The 21,734-nt window shown below is 49.4% G+C and overlaps 1 protein-coding gene across 2 annotated transcripts in view; it reads right to left on the bottom strand.

Moving 5' to 3' along the window:
- Positions 1 to 20,512, bottom strand: part of ABCB6 (ATP binding cassette subfamily B member 6 (LAN blood group)) — a 57,064-nt gene extending 36,552 nt beyond the window's left edge. The window contains exons 1-3 of one of the 2 annotated variants that reach the window (XM_088472338.1): positions 20,452 to 20,512; positions 2,728 to 3,270; positions 1,073 to 1,210 (exon numbers count right to left, since the gene is read on the bottom strand). In XM_088472338.1, the coding sequence (XP_088328464.1) occupies positions 1,073 to 1,210; positions 2,728 to 3,246 (657 nt within the window). In that variant the 5' untranslated portion in view covers positions 3,247 to 3,270; positions 20,452 to 20,512. Of the gene's footprint in view, positions 1 to 1,072; positions 1,211 to 2,727; positions 3,271 to 7,022; positions 7,539 to 20,451 lie in introns of those variants that run through there. The other variant, XM_088472336.1, reaches the window with a different exon arrangement.
- Between the last annotated feature and the right edge of the window lie 1,222 nt (positions 20,513 to 21,734).

The raw sequence follows: 21,734 nt of genomic DNA, 5'->3' as shown, positions 1-21,734 counted from the left end.
TGGGTACACACGGTACGATCTGCACAATCAATGATATCGCTGAACGATTTCCCTTGAACTTTTCTGTAGGACAGGACAAACGATATTGGGTGTACACACTGAAAGATATCTATAATATATATCTTTCAGTCAAGTCATCCTGCCACATCTCTGAACACACAAATCGTAATGAAATTGTCTAAGTTGGCTAGCATGTACGGACGACCATAGATATCGCAGCTCTGCGTTACAATGGTTGACATGCGCCAAGAAATGTACTTTCATGCTTTAGTGCATCTTTACGGTATAAAATGTGTCCCAATCGCAGAATTGGACAAGCCCTAATCAACATAAAGCCAAGTCCTTTTTGCTGGAAGGGGAAGGCTGTCATCCCTCCAGCTATACAAAATAGTGGTTGCTCATATCAACCAAATGGTTTTTCAAGGGTGCTTGTGAAGGGGAGGAGTTTACTCTGGACTACAGAAAAAAAAAAGTTTCCCTTGAACACACAGCAAAAAGGTCTAAATACTACATGATAATAGAAATCCAGAGGTCTTTGTTGCATATATTTGCAAATACATGGTTAAGAGCCAGGTTGCATCAAGGCTCCACTGTACTGGCGTCCCTAACTCTACATAATAATAGCACCCACTCCATCTATCTAATTTAAAAGTGCCCCAAATTTCTTTTGCATGTTGGTACAAAAGTACGGTAGGTGTAAATTTATGCTCAGCAAGTAATGCCCCTAACCCGCCAAACACCTGGCATCCGCTGCTGAAACCAATTCAAAGCCGCTAACTTGACTTCCATGCACATACCTGTAAACCAAGAACCAGAGCACAGAACTAAGCCAGTGGCATCACCAGACCTGCGGTTCTGCACTTTAGAAATAACCCCTAATGACCCAGTAGTGCTCTGTTAGTAGCGATTTACACATCACTTTCCTGTCCACATCATCATATTCAGCAATATGAAAATCATGTTGGCAGCGTGCAGTCAGCTGGGAGTATAACATGCCAATTTTTCATATTCCCATTCATGTTGGTGTTAGTTCCACTATAATGACATCATGTTCAATTCTATTTCCTCTCACCTGCGTATGCTCCACATCCCTTTCATCTTCATTAATAAGAAGGATGTATGGTTTACGCGGTCGACCCGGGGCAAGAATTCCTAACATGAAGAGGAACAGTGTGCAGATGTATCTCAGAGTCCACAGGCCAAACTGCACCTACAAAGATATTGGGAGTGATGGAGGAAAATCGAGCTGAATTATATGTGCTGGGGTTTAAAAAAATCACTAAACTACACGCAGACAATCATGGGATGTGTCATACAATGTTGTGAGAAACATAGGGGGAACGTAAAAACATTGTTTAAGAGGGATGCTTCAAATCCAGGACTTGGGAATGGAGTCAGGATCGGAATCAGTATGTTTGACCGCCGGACGTGAGACCGGTGGTTCAAATCCCGATGCCGGCAGCCCAATTGAGGAGATCCAGACAGCAGAGGTAAGTTTACTATTCCTAACCTCGTCCCCCTAACCCAACTTTAGGGGTGCCTAACCTTAACCTCCCCCCTTAGTGAATAAGCCTCGCCCCCTCTGCCCGCACCCTTAATCCTCCTGGGGGGTGCCTAACCCTAACCTCCCCCCAGTGCCTAAACCTAACCCCCCCTTCCCCTTGCCTCACCCTCCCCGGGTGGGGTGCCTAACCCTAAGTCACCCAGGGTCATCCCTAAACCTGACCCCCCCCCCCCCCCATCCCCGGCTATGTGGATACTTACCCCCGCCGTTGGACGATCGGTCCAGCGTCCTGTCAGAGTTCCGGCGTCAGGATTAACATAGGCGTCGGTATTTCGATGCCTATGTTGGATCCCTTGCCGGGTTTGCACTGTCGGTATTGAGACTGGCGGCCATGCCGTCTGGATCAGATGAATTCTTAAACTGGCCACAAATATAGTTATTGGGTGACACGGGATAACTGTACACAGACACATAAAGACCATCCTCACCTGCATGCTCCAACATGTAATAATCATTTTCAATTTGATAATGATCAGCTTACTTTGAGGTCACTCATATCAAGCCTATTGCCTGATATTACTGGTGTCACTGTGGTTACCTGTAGGATTCAGCCAATCATGTATTAATGTATACAGCTCAATGGTCACTTCTCTGAGCTAAAATTTGAGCCAAGATTTTGTCATGCAGCTCCTCCTGCTTCAATGTATTGTCAATTATGGATGATTAAGGTTGATATTCAACAGCAATCCCTATTTGGGAGCATTCTAAGACCTAAGCATCCCATGTTTGTACAGACATAATTATACCTACACAGCTATAGTACATATAGGGTCTCTCGCCAAAGTGCAACTATTAGAAGATCTATTTCAATGTATGATGGATGTGTTTGACAAAATAAATAAACTGGTAAGTAGAGATCCCTATCTCTGTTGTGTACACAGTGGAGGCAGAAACTTTGTAGGCTGATCCTATACTCAACCTATCAAGTCATAAGAAATTAGCGATAACATAATATTCAGCCCATCAATCAAATATGTGCCTCATGCCTTACATATGTCACTCATCCTAGGGAAGCAATTGTATAGCCCACACAATGGCTGCCTTCTACATGAATAGGCAAACCGTGAACTTTAAATCAAATTTTCTTTGGGCCAGTCCTATCCTATTAATGTATCTACTACTAGAGATGGTACTCCCAAACACGTTGTAATGGTGAGACCTACCTTTTGCGACACACTATCCATAGATGTCCACCACCAATGCGGGCTTTTCCAGGATATAAATGCCAAGTTCTCAGCAGCAAAGGCCAGTGCCCAGAATAGAAGGAGTACCACTCCGTGGCCCCTACTCCTCTCTCGCTCAAGGGCTCTTGTGCGCTCCAAATGAATGAGCCAGATGCTAAAACCCCAAGCCCCCGTGGAGAGGCAGCCATGCAGTATCATGTATCCATATAAGACATCACTACCTGCGGCCTGCCATATCAGGCCGCCCACCGCCTGTGACATCAGCACGATGGACAGAGATAGCTGTAGATGGTACAAGCGGGACTTAGGAATGTACTTGGGTTCCATTGTCCGACTGTGCTTGGCATAAAAGGCGGACTGCAAGGTCCCCAGAAGGAAAGAAAAGCTTAGGAGCACGGATGGGACCAGAGTGAAATAAAAACATGGAGAAAGGCCATAGTCCAACCAGGCATGGGACACACTGCCATTGTGCTCGCAGTAATCACCCAGCGTCACCATTCTCTCAAATGGGGTCAGAAGTACCTAGGGAAAAAATATAAATAATATCATTTAAAAGCATTTGGTGCAATTAGCCACATACCCGAATGTAAATATTAAAGAGTAAATGGTGCTCAAAATATTCTACAGTAGGTAAATTGAATTGTAACCGATTTCAAGAAAATAACCCGGCCACCTCCCAAGGAAGAGTTTATACACAAATATTTATATGGATCAATGGCAAACTATTTTGTGGGTTATAACACTATGCTGATCACAATGAGACACACTAGACTGCTGGAGAAATTTCATACTCACACCAGCAAAATTATATAATTACTATGCCAACTTTTGCGGGCAGAGCAGGTTTAGTTTGCTTGGACTAGAAACTTACATAAATATTATGGAATTGTATTTGCTAGAACAGTCAAGCAACATAGCAACATAGACCCATCTAATCAGGGCAGGGACAAGAGATAAGACAGTGGTGGCAGGTGTCTTGCATGCAACAAAGTAGCGTTCACTCTAGGTCCGGTGCGGGGCAGGGCATCGGACCGTAGAAAGGGCACTCCAGCGCGCATCCAAAAAGGCGGCGGTGCCATGAGAACAGGGGCATGTCTTTAAGATGCGTCACCTCTTCATCAGTCTTGGGGGCGTGCCCGGCACTTACGAACATGCCGGGCTGCTCCCAAGCTCTCCCCTCTCTGTGAATAGATGGCATGCACATGCACACAGCATCTATTCACCGGCCCGTGATCGCTGAACCGGCATGATTTTTAGCGGGGTACCGCGCATTCTGCCCTTTTGAAATTGGGCAAAGTGCGGTGCACCGCTAAAACACAACTGGTCAACCAGTCGACCTGTCTAACGATTGGTAAGTGCATACACACTTACCAATTGTTCAGCCGATGTGTCTGTGCTGACATCACAACTAGACGGGCATTTCAATTTGCTTGCCCAGCTGAGATGTCAGTCATGGGCAGGTGTCTGCAGAAAGTGTACCGGCGGTTGGCGGGTCATCCGTTCACAAAGCCAGACGTGCTGATATATCTGCTGTGCTACAGGACAGATGCAATTTGTCTGAGAATGATGTCGTTCACAGACATATTGTGTGTGCACACCTGCCGATGCACTACAGATATATTGCCCGTTCAATGGAATGGGCAATATATCTGTCAGTGTGTACCCAGCTTTAGAGACACAGAGATGGCACCAAACTCAATAAATCTTCAGTGTCAGGTCTGCACTTTACCACCACCAACAGGGCAGGTAACCTGATGCTCCATGCCTTGTTTGAATATTTTATAAGCATCAGAATAGATAGATACAATCAGAGCCATTTAGCATGTCTATGTAGCATGTATGGAATTATTATATATTCATGTTCAAAACACACCTCACAGCGCTGAGTTTATGGCTTCAATCGCAACCAGAGTCCTATCGATGTGGAGTTTGTATATTCTCCCCATGTTTGTCCAAAAACATACCGGTAGATTAACTGGCCTCTAACAAAATTAATCCGTGTGTTTGGTATTAATATAGTGCCCCATTTATCAACAAGACATAATTCCTTTAGCACTCACTAAAGGGGATATGTCTTCCTTTCAGCATTTAACAAACAGCGGTAAGCTAAGATTACAGCTTATTGTCACTGATTCGCTTACGCCATCTATAGATGGTAAGAGCAATACGATCCCCATTGCCGGCAACGGGGACCCAGCTACAGCTTTTTCTGGCTTCAGAGAACCCTTCGAGGCATTGCCGGGTCCACGCCGGGTGACAGTGCCATGTGCATTATGCAGACTGGTCATCACACAGCAGCCCGACATTGGCAGAAATAGGCTTCCGGCAGCAGAGTGGAGTGGAGGGGTATTATTGCTGTACATCGCCGGAGGGGTAAGTAATGTTGAAAAACAACGGCATAGTCTTTAGTATCACTGCAATACTGAACTAAATATGTTGCTGGTAAGAAGGTACGTTGCTAAATGGGGCCCACAGACTGCAAACTGCACTGGGTCAGAAAATGATGTGAATGATTAAATATCCTCTGTACAGCGATGTGTCATATGATATAAATAAACAATAATATATAAATAGAGGGACTGGTGCAGTTCATCATTTATCACTTAGTAACTTGGCAAGGTGTTTTGGCTACCAAGTTGGTGCAGTTACTGTTAGAAAACAAGTTTTGTCATTGCATCCAAAAAGTTCATACCGATGCCTAAAATAATATAAGCAGCCATTTATTATAAGGTTTTTCGGTACTTCCTCATCTTTGTGGCTCTGGTTACGCTACTTACGTATCTTCACTAGTCAGTGAAGATACGCAAGTAGTGTAAAGACCAGCCAGTGTCCAACATCATTCCCTACCATCCAAGTGGGCATGGAGGGGGAATATATCCTTGTGGTGAGCGAAGCGAGCCACCGTGCCCGCAGCGTGGCGAGCAAAGCGAGCCCGCAAAGGACCAAATGGTATTTCCTCATGTTTACGCTACTTACGTATCTTCACTGACTAGTGAGGGCCCGATTCAGAGACGGACATAATGGAGATTTTTATGCAGATTGAGCGACTGTGTGCTAATGCGCATGTGCAGCGATCACTTACACACAGAGGACCCACTTGCAAAGTGAGTGACAGGTAGTCAGCGTTTGGGGGTGGTAATGAAGGGGTAGTTAGAAGAAGGTGTGTCTGACAGGTTAAATGCCATTTCGTGGGCGTGCATAAATTAGTCATTGCGATCCCCTGTGCAGCATGAGACCTCTCTGCATGTCAGGAGAGCTGCAGTGTTTGTGGCTGGTCAGACATGACTTACATGCTGTGTGACTGCCTAATGTGCGTCGATGGAACCGATGTTTACGCTGTTGCTTATCGACGTACGGATATGTGTAGGTACCAGTGGGCGTCCCTATGTTGGGGTATGCTTTGGAAAGCATATTTTAGCAACTGTGATCCATGAGAGTATGCAGTGGCATTTGATGATATGTCTTCTGGACATGCATGAGGTCGTACAGCGAATGCGTCCCTAATGTTACCGTATGGAGATGCAGTACAGATTTGGATGCAGGGCCTGTAAAATTCAGTGGGCTTACCTGAGAGGTAACAGGGGGGTGTCTAAGCAGACGCAAACGTGTTGCTGCAACCAAACATGCACTGCGCTCACACGGGAGGCCATAATCAGACAGAGAAACTACACCTGCCAAAAGGGCTGCTGCGAGTTTTGATGTTGCGTTAGAGAGAGAAATGCACTGTGACAAAACGCTGCAAGTAGCGTCCCCTACTTAAAGAAAACGGACGCAGCATTAGCATAAGACGCAACGGCCCCAAGAGGTCAGGCGTGCAGTTCCAACAAAGATGACAGGCTTGGCGTGCACTTCCAACAAAGATGACAGGTATGGCGTGCAGTTCCAACAAAGAAGACAGGACAGGCATGGCGTGCAGTTCCAACAAAGAGGACAGGACAGGCATGGCGTGCAGTTCCAACAAAGAGGACAGGACAGGCATGGCGTGCAGTTCCAACAAAGAGGCCAGGCATGGCGTGCAGTTCCCAAAAAAAAAGTGGACATTTTTGACAGAGGACTGGCATGCAGTTCCAACAAAGAGGACGTGTGCAATACCATGCAACGAGTACATGCGTGCAATTTCATGCAATGAGTACATGCGTGCAATGAATACACGCATGCAATCCATGCAATGATGAGTACACGCGTGCAATGAGTTACAATTTATGTAGTATTGATACAGTACTATATGGTACACAAGCTTTTTTTTTAAATTGTGTTTCCTTTGCGTTACTCACCTTTCAAGGGATTTTGTCTGGTTCTCTCTGCTCTCTGTGTGACCCTTTGTGAGATACCAGCAGATCTCTGTCTGTAATGTATGTCTCAGTGTGTCAATATGTATTTCTTCGTCTGTCTCTCATTGTCTCAATCACTCAGTCTCTTTTTTTGTCTTTTCCTCTAGGTGTCAGTCTCTATATGTCACTAGTATGTCAGGCTGTCTCGGAGCGTCAGTGTCTGTCTCTTTGTCAGCCTATCTCAGTGACTGTCTCAGGCTACCTGGCTGTCTAACAGCGTGTATCAGTCCGTGTCTGTCTCTACAGTATGTCTGGCTGTCCGACTGAGTATCAGTCGGTCTCTATGTCAGGCTGGCTCTGTGAGTTTCAGTGTGTCTCTGTGTCAGGCTGTCTCTCACTGCCAGCGCCTGTCTCTGTGTGTAATGTCAGGGTGAGAATGTTTTCTTCTGATCCAGCCGGCGGCTTGCCCCGGGTCCCGACGCCCGCCGGTTCCCAGCCTGTGACTCTGCAGTATCCGTCATTGTATAATGCGCCGCCTGCTGTGTGACTCAGCGATTTCACATTACACAGTGACAGTGCGGAGCGTATAGCAATAACTATTATCCAGGGACACATCTGACACCTGACCAGGCCATACCCATCCCAGTGTTGTTATATCCTACAATAACCAGTGACAATCTGACACCCTCCCTAGTCCCTATCGCAGTCCTAGTTATATCCATTAATAACCAGTAACATATCGGACAGCCGTACTATCTCAGTGTTATACCATTTGTGTCAATGATAACCAATGACACATTTCACACCATACCCGGCATCCCAGTGTCATACCCTTCTTTCTACTTCAGGGTCCATAGGGTATCCACAGGATACCTTGGGGTATAGGTATTACGTCAGTCATCGGGCACCATAGAGTTAAGCTTTCAGCCTCCCAGGATGCACTAGGGTCCCCCTCCTATACCCCGCCCCCGAGCCAAGGCACCTCAGTTTAGTTTGGTGCCTGGCCGGAGTCGGGTGCACCTGTTGGAGTGGGGGCTAGAAGAGCCCCTGAAGCTTTTTCTTCATGCAGCTGTGGCTGCACATCTGGATGAACAGCATGGACAGTCAGTCCTGACGTCCATGCTGTCTTCCCTACACCCCCGCCGGTACCAGAACGCCGGTACCGATCCGGGGATGCTGGTGAGCATCTGGGGTCACAGCTAGCGGTGACCCCAGATGTTCCGGACCATGGCCGGATTCAAGGGGGACAGCAAGTAAGCAGCGGGGTCCCGCGGTGGGTCCCCGCTGTCACATGGTCTAGAGTCCCCAGGCAGGGGGCTCCCTGGGGACTGGCTGCAGCGTGGAGCCAGGTATTGAACCTGCGCTTCCACTACCCCCTGGGACAGCGGACCGCAGCAGAGCGGTAGCGCTGCGGCGTCCCGGGGGTTAAATGCATGCCAGGGGAGCGAGCCTTCCCTGTCTCACAGCCGGCGCCTCCCCCGCTGCACACAGCCCTCTCTGCAACACGCCGACTGGTCCTGTAGCAGCGCTCCTCCCCCAGGCCAGCCTCCTCTCTGCTCCTCGGCGGCCATCTTTCCAACGCATGGTGAACGCTGCTGGAAGCACTGGACGGAAGCATCGTGGTCTGGGTCCCCCCGCATACCTCTCCTCCGATTTGGGTCAGGTCTGTGTATGCTGCGCTGTGTCCTACCAGGCCCTGTGTCTGCGTAGTTGAGTGATCAGCGCTGTTAGTGCAGGCATTGATTTTTCTTTGCATTGTATGTGACTGTGCTAGCGCTGCTGCCTGTAACTTTTCTTCTAACTGTCAGCTTTATTACTGTCCCTGTCCTTTCTGCTAAGCCCTTGCGGTGCGGTGCTGCAGGGTGGTCTCTCGCCTATTTAATATATAATTGGTGAGAGGGGTCACATACTTGGTGCCATCATGTCTGAAAGTGATTTTCCTCTCCGACTACAGTGTGCTACGTGTAAAGTACCGTTAGCGGAGGGGGAGGGTAGCGCGGAGGGCCTCTGCCGGCAGTGTTTGTCTTTGGCGCGGCCTATTACGGTTACAGCACCGGTACAGGAGCCGCCCTGGGCTTGTTTCGCTCAGGCGCTTACAACCTTAGTGGGCCAGTTAGCTCCGCAGCCCGCGTTTACGCCAATGGGTTTGTTCCAGCAGTCAGTGGTGTCGTCACCCATGCAGGGTTTCCCACGACAATTGGTGGTACCCCACAGTCTCCCCATTTCCCCGCTCCCGGTTTCTCAGGAGCCGGCGTGGGTTAACTCCCTGACGAGTTCTGTACACCACTTGTCGGATGTGTTGCAAGGGGAGTCTGTGATGCGGCCACATAAACGGCCGGTGGCGTCTCTGTCGGCTCCTTATGAGGATGACGAGGGGACGTCTGATGATGGGGAGATTCTGGATCCTTACGATCAGGAACCTCTCCATACTAAGGACGCTGACGCTAAGTCCAAGGTATATATTCCTAGACTTATTCGGGCAGTCCGCACAGCCTTGGTGATTGAGGACGAAGTTCCCCCAGCGGCTAAATCCAAGTATGCCTTTTTTAAAGATGTGAAGGGCGATGCCACAGTCTTTCCTCTTTCGGGTCAGTTAGTGGACCATTTAGAGGAGGCGTGGAAACAGCCTGGCAAAAGATACCAGCCGCAGAGGCGCCTGGCAGTGGCTTATCCGTTCGCGGATAATTATTTTGCAAGGTGGGAATCCCCTCCACAGGTGGATTCTCACGTGACCCGTCTTGTCCGTAGTGCCACATTGCCGATGCCATCCATGTCCTCCCTTAAGGATGCTACAGACCGCAAGGTGGAGATCTGCCTGAAGTCCGCTTATTCCCTTGCGGGGGAGGGGGCAGCACGGCCGGCTATGGCCATTTGCTGGGTTGCCAGAGCGATGGAGCGCTGGGCGGATTCATTAGAGGCGTCTTTTGATTCCGACTGTCCGGCCGAACAGATGGAGTTGATTGGTAATCTCCGTGATTCGGCCACTTATATCAACGAGGCGGCCTTAGACATTAGTACTCTGGTGTCTAGAATTTCTTCAGCAACGGTGGCTGCTCGTCGCACCTTGTGGCTGCGATCCTGGAAGGCGGACGCAGATTCCAAAAAGGGTTTGGAGGCGTTCTCTTCGGTCCGGATCTGGACAAGATTGTGGCCACGCTGGCGGCAGCCAAATCGGCTTGTCTCCCGTCGACCGCTGCTCCTTCTGGTTCTGGACCATCGTCCTTTCAGTCTTATAGGGCCCAGGGCAGGCCCAAACCACAGCCTTTTCCTCGACAGGCTGGCCCTAAGAAATCGGCCAAGCCCCGGAAGCAGGCATGGAGTACCAGACGTCCGGCCCCTAAGCCAGATGACAAGCCTGCGGCCTGACGGTCCGGGCCTCCCTTTGGGGGATCCCAAAGTGGGAGGCCGCCTGCTGCAGTTCACCCAGTGTTGGTCGGTCACTACGACAGACACTTGGGTTCTCGAGGTGGTCTCCCACGGGTACGCCCTCTCTTTCCGGCACAGACCCCCGGCTCGATTCTTCACCACGGGTCTACCATCAGACCGGAACAAGGCTACGGAGCTGTGGAAGGTATTGCACACTATGCTCCAGGCTGGAGTTATAGTGCCTGTTCCATTCTCCCAGAGGGGCCAGGGTTTCTATTCAAATCTTTTTTTTGGTACAGAAACCCAATGGGTCGTATTGTCCGATTCTCAACAAGTCTTTGCGGGTACCGAAGTTTCGGATGGAGACCCTACGGTCCATCATTCTGGCGCTGGAACCGGGGGACTACATGGTGTCATTGGACATACAGGACGCTTACCTGCATGTCCCTATTCTTTTGCGCCATCAACAGTTCCTCAGGTTTGCAATCCGCAGCGACCACTTCCAGTTTCGGGCGTTACCTTTTGGCCTGGCGACAGCACCACGTGTGTTTACCAAGGTGATGGCGGTCATGGCGGCTTCTCTGCGGCTGCAGGGAGTCCGCATGTTGCCGTACTTGGACGACCTTTTATTGGTGGCAGGATCTCCAGAGCTCCTTCTACGCCACTTGGACCTGACCATTGCGCTACTGCAACGGCACGGCTGGCTAATCAACTGGCAGAAGTCCACTCTAATCCCGTCTCAGCGGATTCTGCACCTCGGAGCCTTATTGGACTCGGAACAGCAAAGGATCTTCGTGACGGGGGAAAAGATCTCTGCTTTACAGTCGAGGGTGCGCAGTTGTCTGCACAGCCGCCGGGTGTCTCTACACTCGGCGATGAGGTTACTGGGCTCCATGGTGTCGGTGTTCGACATGGTGGAATATGCCCAGTTTCACTCCAGACCTCTGCAGCACCTGATCCTGTCCAAGTGGAATGGGCTGCCTCAGTCTCTGAAGTCCCAGACGATTGTGCTCACCCCGAAGGTTCGCCTGTACCTTGCCTGGTGGTTACAGACGACCCATCTCAGCAAGGGACGTCCGTTCTGGGTTCCAAATTGGGTCCTGTTGACAACGGATGCCAGTCTTCGGGGCTGGGGAGCAGTTTCGGGTCCACACTTGTTCCAGGGCAGGTGGACGCCGACAGAAGCGGAGCTTCCAATCAATATCTTGGAACTCCGTGCGGTCTTCAATGCTCTCCAGCAGGCACATCGGGTTCTCCAGGGTCGTCCGGTACAGGTCCAGTCGGACAACGCTACCACCGTGGTCTACATAAACAGGCAAGGAGGAACCCGAAGTCGGGCGGCTCTCGTGGAGGTCTCTCGGATCCTGGTATGGGCGGAGCGCAATCTTCCGGCCATATCAGCGGTCTTCATCCCGGGAGTGCTAAATTGGGAGGCGGACTTTCTAAGTCGCCAGGACGTTCATCCGGGGGAATGGTCCCTGCACCCGGACGTTTTTCAACTGCTGGTGGACAGATGGGGTCTTCCAGAGATCGACCTCATGGCGTCCCGGCACAACAACAAGTTGCCGGTGTACGGGTCTCGCACAAGAGACGAAGGGGCGTCTCTGGTGGATGCTCTGTCCGTCCGGTGGACGTTCCGGTTCGCATACCTGTTCCCTCCGGTCTCCCTTCCAGGGGTAATCTGGAAATTCAAACAGGAAGGAGGGATGCTCCTGTTGATAGCTCCCGCGTGGCCCAGACGGCACTGGTTCTCAGACCTTCAGGGTCTGTCCGTGGACAGTCCTCTGCGGTTGCCGCTACGACCGGACCTTCTGTCACAGGGTCCTTGTCTTCACCCGGACCTGACTCGGCTGTCTTTGACGGCGTGGCTGTTGAGACAGCCATGCTGAGGTCCAGGGGGTTTTCCAGCTCTGTGGTGCGTACCATGTTACGAGCTCGGAAGCCGTCTTCCGTGAGGATATACCATCGCGTGTGGCATACGTTCTTCCAGTGGTGTTGACCAAGAGGTTATGCACCGCGGGAATTTCGTCTGTCTCGGATACTCGCCTTCCTACAAGCGGGACTAGATCATGGGCTTCGCCTTGCTTCTTTGAAGGTACAGGTTTCGGCCCTGTCTGTCTGGTTTCACCGTAGGATTGCTACAATCCCGGATGTGCGCACCTTTATGCAAGGTGTTCTCCGCATTCAGCCGCCCTTTGTTCCACCTGTGGCGCCTTGGGATTTGGCTATGGTCATGAGGGCTCTCCAGGGACCGCCGTTTGAACCACTGGGCTCAGTGGATCTTAAATGGCTAACAGCTAAGACTGTTTTCCTTCTGGCTATTGCTTCGGCCAGACGTGTTTCTGATTTAGGGGCTCTTTCTTGTAAACCTTAGTTTTTCATGGGAACAGGGCAGTGCTCCGCATTCGGCCCGAGTTTCTTCCCAAAGTTGTTTCCCAGTTTCATGTTAACGAGGAAATCGTTGTTCCGGCCTTTAACTCACCTGGTCTTTCAGTGGGTGAGGCCTCTTTGGATGTCGTGCGGGCCTTAAGGACTTATGTTGACCGCACTTCTTCGTTTAGGAAGTCGGACGCCTTGTTTGTCCTCTATGGCTTCCGTAAAAAGGGTTGGCCTGCTTCAAAGCAAACTTTGGCGGCCTGGATCCGTATGGCTATTTCTGAAGTTTATCTTCATGAAGGCCTGCCGGTTCCTCCTTCTGTGAAGGCTCATTCCACTAGGTCTGTGGGTCCTTCGTGGGCAGCTCGACGTGGTGCCTCTGCAGTCCAGATCTGCAAGGCTGCTACGTGGTCCTCTGTCCATACCTTTGTGAGGTATTACAGGTTTGACACCTTCGCCTCTCAGGATGCTTCCTTCGGGTGGCGGATTCTCCTTTCTGCACAGGAGCGTCCCCACCCTTAAAGGATACTGCTTTGGGACATCCCCAAGGTATCCTGTGGATTCCCTATGGACTCTGAAGTAGAAAATATGAGATATGGTAAGAACTTACCCTTGTTATCTCTATTTCTACGAAGTCCATAGGGTTCCACAGGACTCCCGCCCTGTCGCACCTGTGCTGCAGATGGGCTTTGCTGTGGTCACCGGTTTTTCCATCTCCCTCTGGTGAGAATGTGATTCTTGTGTGTGTCCAGATCTTTTTTCTCTCTCTTCCTTCTCCTCCTCCTGCCTATGGCTTGGTAACTAACTGAGGTGCCTTGGCTCGGGGGCGGGGTATAGGAGGGGGACCCTAGTGCATCCTGGGAGGCTGAAAGCTTAACTCTATGGTGCCCGATGACTGACGTCACACCTATACCCCAAGGTATCCTGTGGAACCCTATGGACTTCGTAGAAATAGAGATAACAAGGGTAAGTTCTTACCATATCTCATATTGTGTGCCTACCATAGCCAGTGACACATGTAACGCCAGTGTCATACCCTTTGTCAGGGCCAAAACTAGGATTTTTGTCACCCGGGGCAAGATAGTAATTTGCACCCCCCTGGTAATTCCCCCATAGTAATGTCTCCTTCAGCAGTGCACCTATAGTAATGCCCCTGTAGTATTGCCCATGTAGTAGTGCCCCTGTAGTGCCCATATGGTAATGCCCCCGTAGTAATGCCCCTGTAGTGCCCATCTGATAATACCCCCATAGTAATGCCCCTGTAGTGCTGCTTTTTACACACACACAAAAAGAAAAAAAAAAACAATACCTACCTTAAACCCCGCTCCTGCGTCCCCCGCCGTCCGGTCTGCCCGGCTGCTCCTCGGAACTATGGGAGCTATGGGAGAGACTACCTGTCACTCCCATAGTGCCCGGGCCGTGGGGAGAGCCGGAAGCTGAAGTCCAGGAGAAAGCTCCCGACTCCGACTACCGTGGCGCTGCAGGGAAGAATCCTGGCGCCCACTGGTAATAAAATCTTTGCGGGCGTCCGGCTCGGAGCCTCCCTGTGGCGCCAGGCTGGAGAACACTGGCAGCGGCGCACCTGGTGCACCAGCCTTCCCTGTGCCCCCCACCCCCCCATTTCCAGCATGCAAGCCTTCCCTGCCCTGTCCCCCTCCCCAGTCCAGCTGGTCTTCCCTGACCTGTACCCCCCAGTCCACGCTTCCTAGCACTGTGCTGTGCCCCCCCCTTGTCCAGCCTTCCCTGCTCTGTATCCCCCCAATAAGGTTCTGCCTTTCCTGCCCTGCCACAACTCCACCCACCTTTGCTCCAAAACCCTGGTGGGGGCCCTGCCTATTTTGTCGGTACTGGGCCCCAGAATTTCTGATGGCAACCCTGCATACATCACCGCTGCTCAGTGACAACATCCGAAGTAACCCTACCAAAATAGCAGTATCAGCCCCTCGGATGGTGTCACCCGGTGCAACCCGCACCCCTCTAGTGGCACCACTAGCAATGTGAATGTACAGCCGTCTCACAGTTATGCATGAACAGACTTGTTACATGGAGCAGAGTGGAGCAAACAGGTCACCAGCTGTGACTGTATGTGGATAGCTGTGTGGGATGCAACCTGTATCAGCGACTCTGACAGGGTTGGTAAGGCAGTAATTGCAGGGTCTCTGACGTCTGTCTCCCACTGTGGTGCTCTCTAACACAGTGACAAGATGGCCCTGTGCCTGCACAGAGCTACAGACGGTGGCCATCTTGGTAAGAGATTGAAGCCTCCCTTGAGAAGTCAACGGGGCAGATGTATGAAGCTCTGGGAAGTGATAAAATGGAGAGTGATAAACGACCAACCAATCAGCTCCCAACTGTCATGTTACAGGCTGTGTTTGAAAACTGACAGTTGGGAGCTGATTGGTTGGTCATTTATCACTCTGCACTTTATCACTTTCCAGAACAGCCTGCGACAGTCAAGGCCGACCAGACCCCCACACAAAACAACCCACTAGACCCTGTAATTCCCTAAAGAGGTTGGGATGTAAACATGCTTTTAAAGAACATGGATACAGTTTAACTGATTATACCGTGAAAATGCTTTAATTAACATTAATTTTTACCAGGTTGAAATCATGTTGCCAGGACTATGAGCCCGATTCAGAGATGTATGTAAACCCAATGATTTACGTACATCTCCGATGGTGGAGCACCTGCGCAAGCGCAGAACAACCGCAGCATGAGGGGGCAGGTAGGGGGTGGCATCAACCTGTGTTCCCGGAAGTCACCCCGCAACTTGGAAACGCCGAGACCAGGATCTGTGTCTGAGGCCGCAGATTTCCTGGCCTCGCAAGAAGGCAGGAGACGGCCAGTCTGAGTAAGCGCTGTGTCTTTGGACACAGCACTTGGATCGCAAAAGTTGCGAGGAGGCGTTTTTTTCCTTCAGTTGCCTATTTACACATATTTACACATTTACACATCGCTGCTGTGACCAAAGATGCAGCAGCGATGTGTTCTGTGCCCATCTCTGAATCAGGCCTTATGATGCCAACAAGACGTATTATAGGTGAGGAGTTCCACATAATAAACTGGCCCTTTTTTGACCAGTAGCAGAAAGTCTGAGATTACTTCAGGCTAGATTGGCACCCCTCCCCCACCTCCCTCTATCAGGGGTATTCAATATGGGTGCGATAACATCGTTTTTGCGTTAATATTGGAGATATGACGTCATTATCGCAGGTTTTAGTTTTACACCGTATTCAATTTCAAAGACTTATCGCAGTTTTGAAAAGTCTTTGATAAAAAACGGGGATAAGTTTTCACCATTGAATAGGTGTCGAAAAAAAGTGCAGAATTCGGGTTTAGGGGTGCAGGCTTAAAAAAAATAGCCTGCATCCCTGGGACTGACATTTAAAAAAGAACTGTGTCAAAAAAAGTAAAAAAAAAAAATAGGGACACCCCAAAAAATTTATTTAAAAATTGGGGTGAAAAAAAAACTGGGAAAAAATTGTTTACAATAGGGAAATAGGTTCAGGGCTATTCTGCAGGTATGCGGCAGATGTTTTCTAGAATAGAATTATAGCGGCAGGTGCACAATTGCAGAATTTTTAAAAACTTACTTTAGGGACATAAAAATATGCTAGTACCCATTTTCATCCCCAAATTTGATGGGACCACTTAAAAAAACGAAAAAAAAACCTAAGTGCTCTTCTGCATCACTTCTTCAATGTCGGAAAAAAAACACCTGCTGCCCGTGTTAAACCCTGCTAGTTACCTGGGTTGGATTGCCGGGTCACTCGACCCGGCGATCCAACTCTCTCCCCTTTTACACCAGGGAGCTGCCTGGGTTAACCCTTCAAAAACCCGGGTTTTAGCTCCGGTGTAAAAGGGGTATTAGTTACCTCTCCCACCTGGGTTTTCTTTAATGGCAATATCTCAGTCTGTCTTGCCAGAAATCTTCTTTATTTTCTCATACTCATTTGATTTTAGTAGATACTCTTATTACAGAGGTTCCCAAACGCAGTCTTCAAGGCACCCCAATAGTTCAGGTTTTAGAGATATCCATGGTTGAGCACAGGTGGTTAAATCAAATTTACTGAGGTACTAATTAAGTCACCTGTGGTCAACCATGGATAGCTCTAAACCCTGAACTGTTGGGGGAGCCTTGAGGACAGCGTTTGATGACCTCTGTCTTATTAGAAAGTCGTTCTGTTTTGTTACCTCATGTTTATATGCTGCATGGCGTTGTTGCTTGATTAAACGGTTCTAGATTTCTGTATATTTTGTATATTGAAAAATGTTGTCAATCAAAACAGTTTATATTAAAAAAAGCCCTTAAATGCACCTGACTATTATATACCATTCTAGACCTTTTTGTTTTAATACCTCTATATATTATTCCCGATGAACTGGGTATTGATTACTGGTTTAATAGCTGCAAGTCTGTAACAGCAGGGAAGCTGCAGGTGAGCAACATTGAGAAGGAGACCTATGCTATTACTGCTCACTATATATTACATATATCACTATATGTTATGAAAGGTGTCCTTGCAATAGGAGGGCTAATAAAGTAAATAGGTAACAAACTATAATTGCTTGTGACAATAAGCCATAAAAAGACAAGAAAATTGCACTATGCGATCATTACTGTTCAAATTTAAATATATTTTGTAATTAAATATAATTTCAGAGCTTGTTAGCATATCAGTGGCCAGTGATACGGGCCTGCCCACCAGTGTCCAGGTCACCTCATCGAGTAGGTCCTAACACTCTGGGGTTTACATCTGGGGCGCAGGGCACCCCAAAACCAGCCTAGCCAAGGACCCCCCCCCCAGGGCATCACACGAAAGAAAGGTGATAGTGAAGTGTTATAAAGTATCAAGTGTGTGAAGGTAGCTAATGCGTGTTAAAATAGTAAAGGTAAAGAATATGTGAAATAATACCTGAATAATAAACAAACATAAAAAGTGACTGTGTATTAAGTGGTGATGCCCTGAAGAGGCCCAGCCAGAGCAGCTGAGGGGGCCCCACGCCCAAACGCTCAGCTCAAATATACTGACTCTCCATACATATAGATAGGACGTACTATGAATTATGACTGTTACAAAATGCAGTGAGATGCTAGTTTCCCTGCTTAAAAACATATATAGGGGTACTCAATATGGGAGAGATAACATCGTTTTTTGCATTAATATCGCACTTTTTAACGTTTTTGCGTTAATATCACTTGAGAACAGCGCACTCCAGGTCACGATGACCTGGAGTGCGCTGCTAGCCGGCCGATTGGTCCGGCTTCAGTGGTGCTTGGAGATGACGTCATCTCCAAGCGACCACTTTCACTCCGCAAAAGCCGGGTCTATGCAGACCCGACTGCGGTGTGAGCGGCGCTGACTCGGGAATATCCCGAGTCAGCGCCGGCAAAATTCCGGGTCTGATCCGGTTTCGAACTTTGTTCCAACTCCGGGTCAGACCCGGAATTTAGGTGGAAAAGGGGTATTAGAATGATGTTTAGCATTGTTTCTCAAACTCATTCTGTCAAAGAGCACTAACCTTGCATGTTTTCCAGGTGTCCTAACAGAATCACAAGCAGTGGCGTAACTAGGGTCTTCGGAGCCCAGGGGAAATTTAAGATCAGCATGACACACCCCTTTCTTGTCACTGAGAACATTTCTTTCTTATACAGTGCCCCTAGTAATGGTCGCCCTTACGCAGGCCCCCAGTATACAATGCCCCCAGTAGTGCCTATTATGCAGGCTCCTAGTAGTGCCCCTTATACAGTACCCCCAGTAGTGGTCCCCCTTATGCAGACCCCAATTAGTTCCCCTTATACAGGCCCCCAGTAATGATCCCCATATGCAGTGCCCCTTACAGTTCCCCTGTAGTAGTCCCCTTTATGCAGCCTGCCATTAGTTCCCCTTATACAATGCACCCTAGTAGTGATCACCCATATGCAGCCCCCCAGTAGTGATCCCCCATATACAGTGCCCTTTATACAGTACCCCCAGGAGTGATCCCCCTTATGCAGGCCCCCAGTAGTGCCCCTTATGCATGCCCCCAGTAGTTAATCCCCCTATGCAGTGCCCCCTGTAGTGGATCTCCCTTTTCAGTGCCCCCTGTAGTGGTTCTCCTTTTTCAGTGCCCCCAGTAGTAAGACCCTTATAGAGTACCCCAGTAGGAGTCCCCCTTGATGCAGTGCCCCCTGTAGTAGTCCCCAGTAGTGGTCCCCCCAATGCAGTGCTCCCAGTAGTAGTCCCCAGTAGAGACCCCCCCCAGTGCAGTGCCCCCAGCTGTATTCCCCCTGTAGTAGTCCCCAGTAGTGCCCCCCCCCAATGCACTGCCCCCAGTAGTATCCCCCCTGTAGTAGTCCCCAGTTGTGGTCCCCCCCCAATGCAGTGCCCCCAGCAGTATCCCCCCTGTAGTGGTCCCCCCCAATGCAGTGCCCCCAGTTACCAGTAGTATCCCCCCCTCCCGCTCCCGATAAATACACACAGAAATTAAACAATAAATAAAAGAAAAATTCTTACCTGAGTCCACGCTCCAGCCGCCGCCGTCGTCGTCCGCAAGTCAGTCCTCCCGGGCTGGCGCGCTCTGCATTATGGGAGAGACGTCATGATGTCATGACGTCTTTCCCATTACCCATTGCAGGAGCCGGAAGGGAGCTGGCTCTTGCAGTGTGTGCTGCGGCTGCAGCAGTCAATGAGAGTCTATCTGACTCTCATTGGCTGCTGTTTAACACACACATCGGTGCCAGCGCTGGCGGTGATGTGTGTGCGGCAGCAGCCAATGAGAGTCAGATATACGCTCATTGGCTGCTGATTCACAAACACATCGCTGCCGCTCGGCGGTGATGTGTGTGCAGTAGCAGCAGCAGCCAATGAGAGTCGTCTGATTCTCATTGGCTACTGGTTAACACACACATCACCGCCAGCGATGTGTGTGTGTTATGCACAGCATGAGCCCGCCTGCCACCCTCCTCCTGGCGCTATTGGGCAAGCGCTCAGGGGGAGGGAAGGGGCTCAGCTGTGCAGCACAGGACCGATGCTGGAAGCCTAGCGCCGGTCCTGTGTAAATGTGTAGCGCTGACCGCACTCACTGCGGTCAGTGCTACACTGGCTAACTAGGGCGGGCCGGTACCGTGGCCGGCGGCTCCCCCCCGCGCCACCGGTCCCACGGCACCCAGAGCATGCGCCCTGCCCTAGTTACGCCACTGCAGACAGCGCCGGGGAGGGAAGAATCACTCCTCACTCAGCAGCTGTAGTCCAGTTCAGGAGGAGAATAGAGCTGTTAGGAAGGCTGCCTAGGAGGGACTGCACGCTTCCGATGCTGCTCCCCCTACAGGCAGCCCAGCCAACAGCAGGCTAGCAGGCAGTGGCACACTTGCCTGCTCAATAAAGTGCAGACAGGACACAATGGTGGTGGGGGTCGGGCGTGCGGATATGATGCCACGACCGGCGCCCAGGGCACGCGCCCCGCTCGATCCCCCTTAGTTACGCCACTGATCACAAGTGAAATAATTAGCTCCGCCTGTGGATATTTTTAAATGTATCAGCCAATAATGAATACACCTGTACACTAGGAAGAATGGAAGCCATGCGCAGTTAGTGCTCTGTCACAAATCAAGCTCAGACACTCCTTCATTGCTGTTTCGATGCCTTTTCCGAAACATTCCATTTCAATTACCTGATGCACCTGAGCAGCTCAGCTGTGTACTAACCTGGTTAGCTAGACCACAGGTTCTCAAACTCTATCCTCAGGACCTGAAACCGTGCATGTTTTCCAGGTCTCCTCACAGAATCACAGGTGAAATAATTAGCTCCACCTGTGGATCTTTTTAAATGTGTCAGTGAGTAATGAATACACCCGTGCACCTGCTAGGTGACCTGGAAAATGTGAATTGTTTGGGGTCCTGGGGACCAAGTTTGAGCTAGACCAATGGCTACTTCCTATTTAAACCAGTTCCTGTGAGCAACCCATAGCCTGAACAACGTGTTCCTTCCCAGGATAGTTCTAGGCTCCAGGTATACGCTTTGTATCCTGTTCTCTGTGACTATCTGCTGCTATGTGGATTCTCACTATTTGCCACTGTGTTCCGTTACCGGTCAGTGCCGCAGCTTCCATGCTGCATACAGACCTGCTTTCCATCTGCCACTGTGTTCCGTTACCGGTCAGCGCCGCAGCTTCCATTCTGCATACAGACCTGCTTTCCATCTGCCACTGTGTTCCGTTACCTGTCAGCACCGCAGCTCTCGCGCTGCACACAGACCTGATCCAACCACTTTTAGGGGTATTCAATATGGGAGCGAAAACATCGTTTTTGCGTTAATATCGCACCTATGACGTCATTATCGCAGGTTTTACTTTTACACCGTATTCAATTTCAAAGACTTATCGCAGGTTCGAAAAGTCTTTGATAAAAAACGGGGATAACTTTTCACCATTGAATAGGTGTCGAAAAAAAGTGCAGAATTGGGGTTTAGGAGTGCAGGCTTAAAAAAATAGCCTGCACCCCTGGGAATGACATTTAAAAAACAACTGTGTCAAAAAAAGTTTAAAAAAAAAATAGGGACACCCCAAAAAATTTATTTAAAAATTGGGGTGAAAAAAAAAAAAAATGGGAAAAAATTGTTTAACAATAGGGAGATAGGTTCAGGGCTATTCTGCAAGTATGCGGCAGGTGTTTTCTAGAATAGATTTATAGCGGCAGGTGCACAATTGCAGAATTTTTTAAAACTTACTTTAGGGACTTAAAAATATGCTAGTACCCATTTGCATGTACCCCAAATTTGATGGGACCACTTAAAAAAAAAAAAAATAACCTAAGTGCTCTTCTGCAACACTTCTTCAATGTCGGGAAAAAACACCTGCTGCGGCTATTTAAATCCCCGACTTTCATTTAAAGGCTAAAACGGGGGTACCCATAGTGATCCCCCATGTTTTTACAACTTTAGGGGGATCCTACAATTTTTTAAGGAAAAATTCGTAACTTTACGCAAATCC

This window comes from Taudactylus pleione, unplaced genomic scaffold, assembly GCF_031769625.1.
Source record: "Taudactylus pleione unplaced genomic scaffold, aTauple2 ptg000122l, whole genome shotgun sequence".
Lineage (NCBI taxonomy): Eukaryota > Metazoa > Chordata > Amphibia > Anura > Myobatrachidae > Taudactylus > Taudactylus pleione.
Note: the sequence above shows the minus strand (reverse complement) of the source record. Positions and strands in the feature narration are given on the sequence as shown.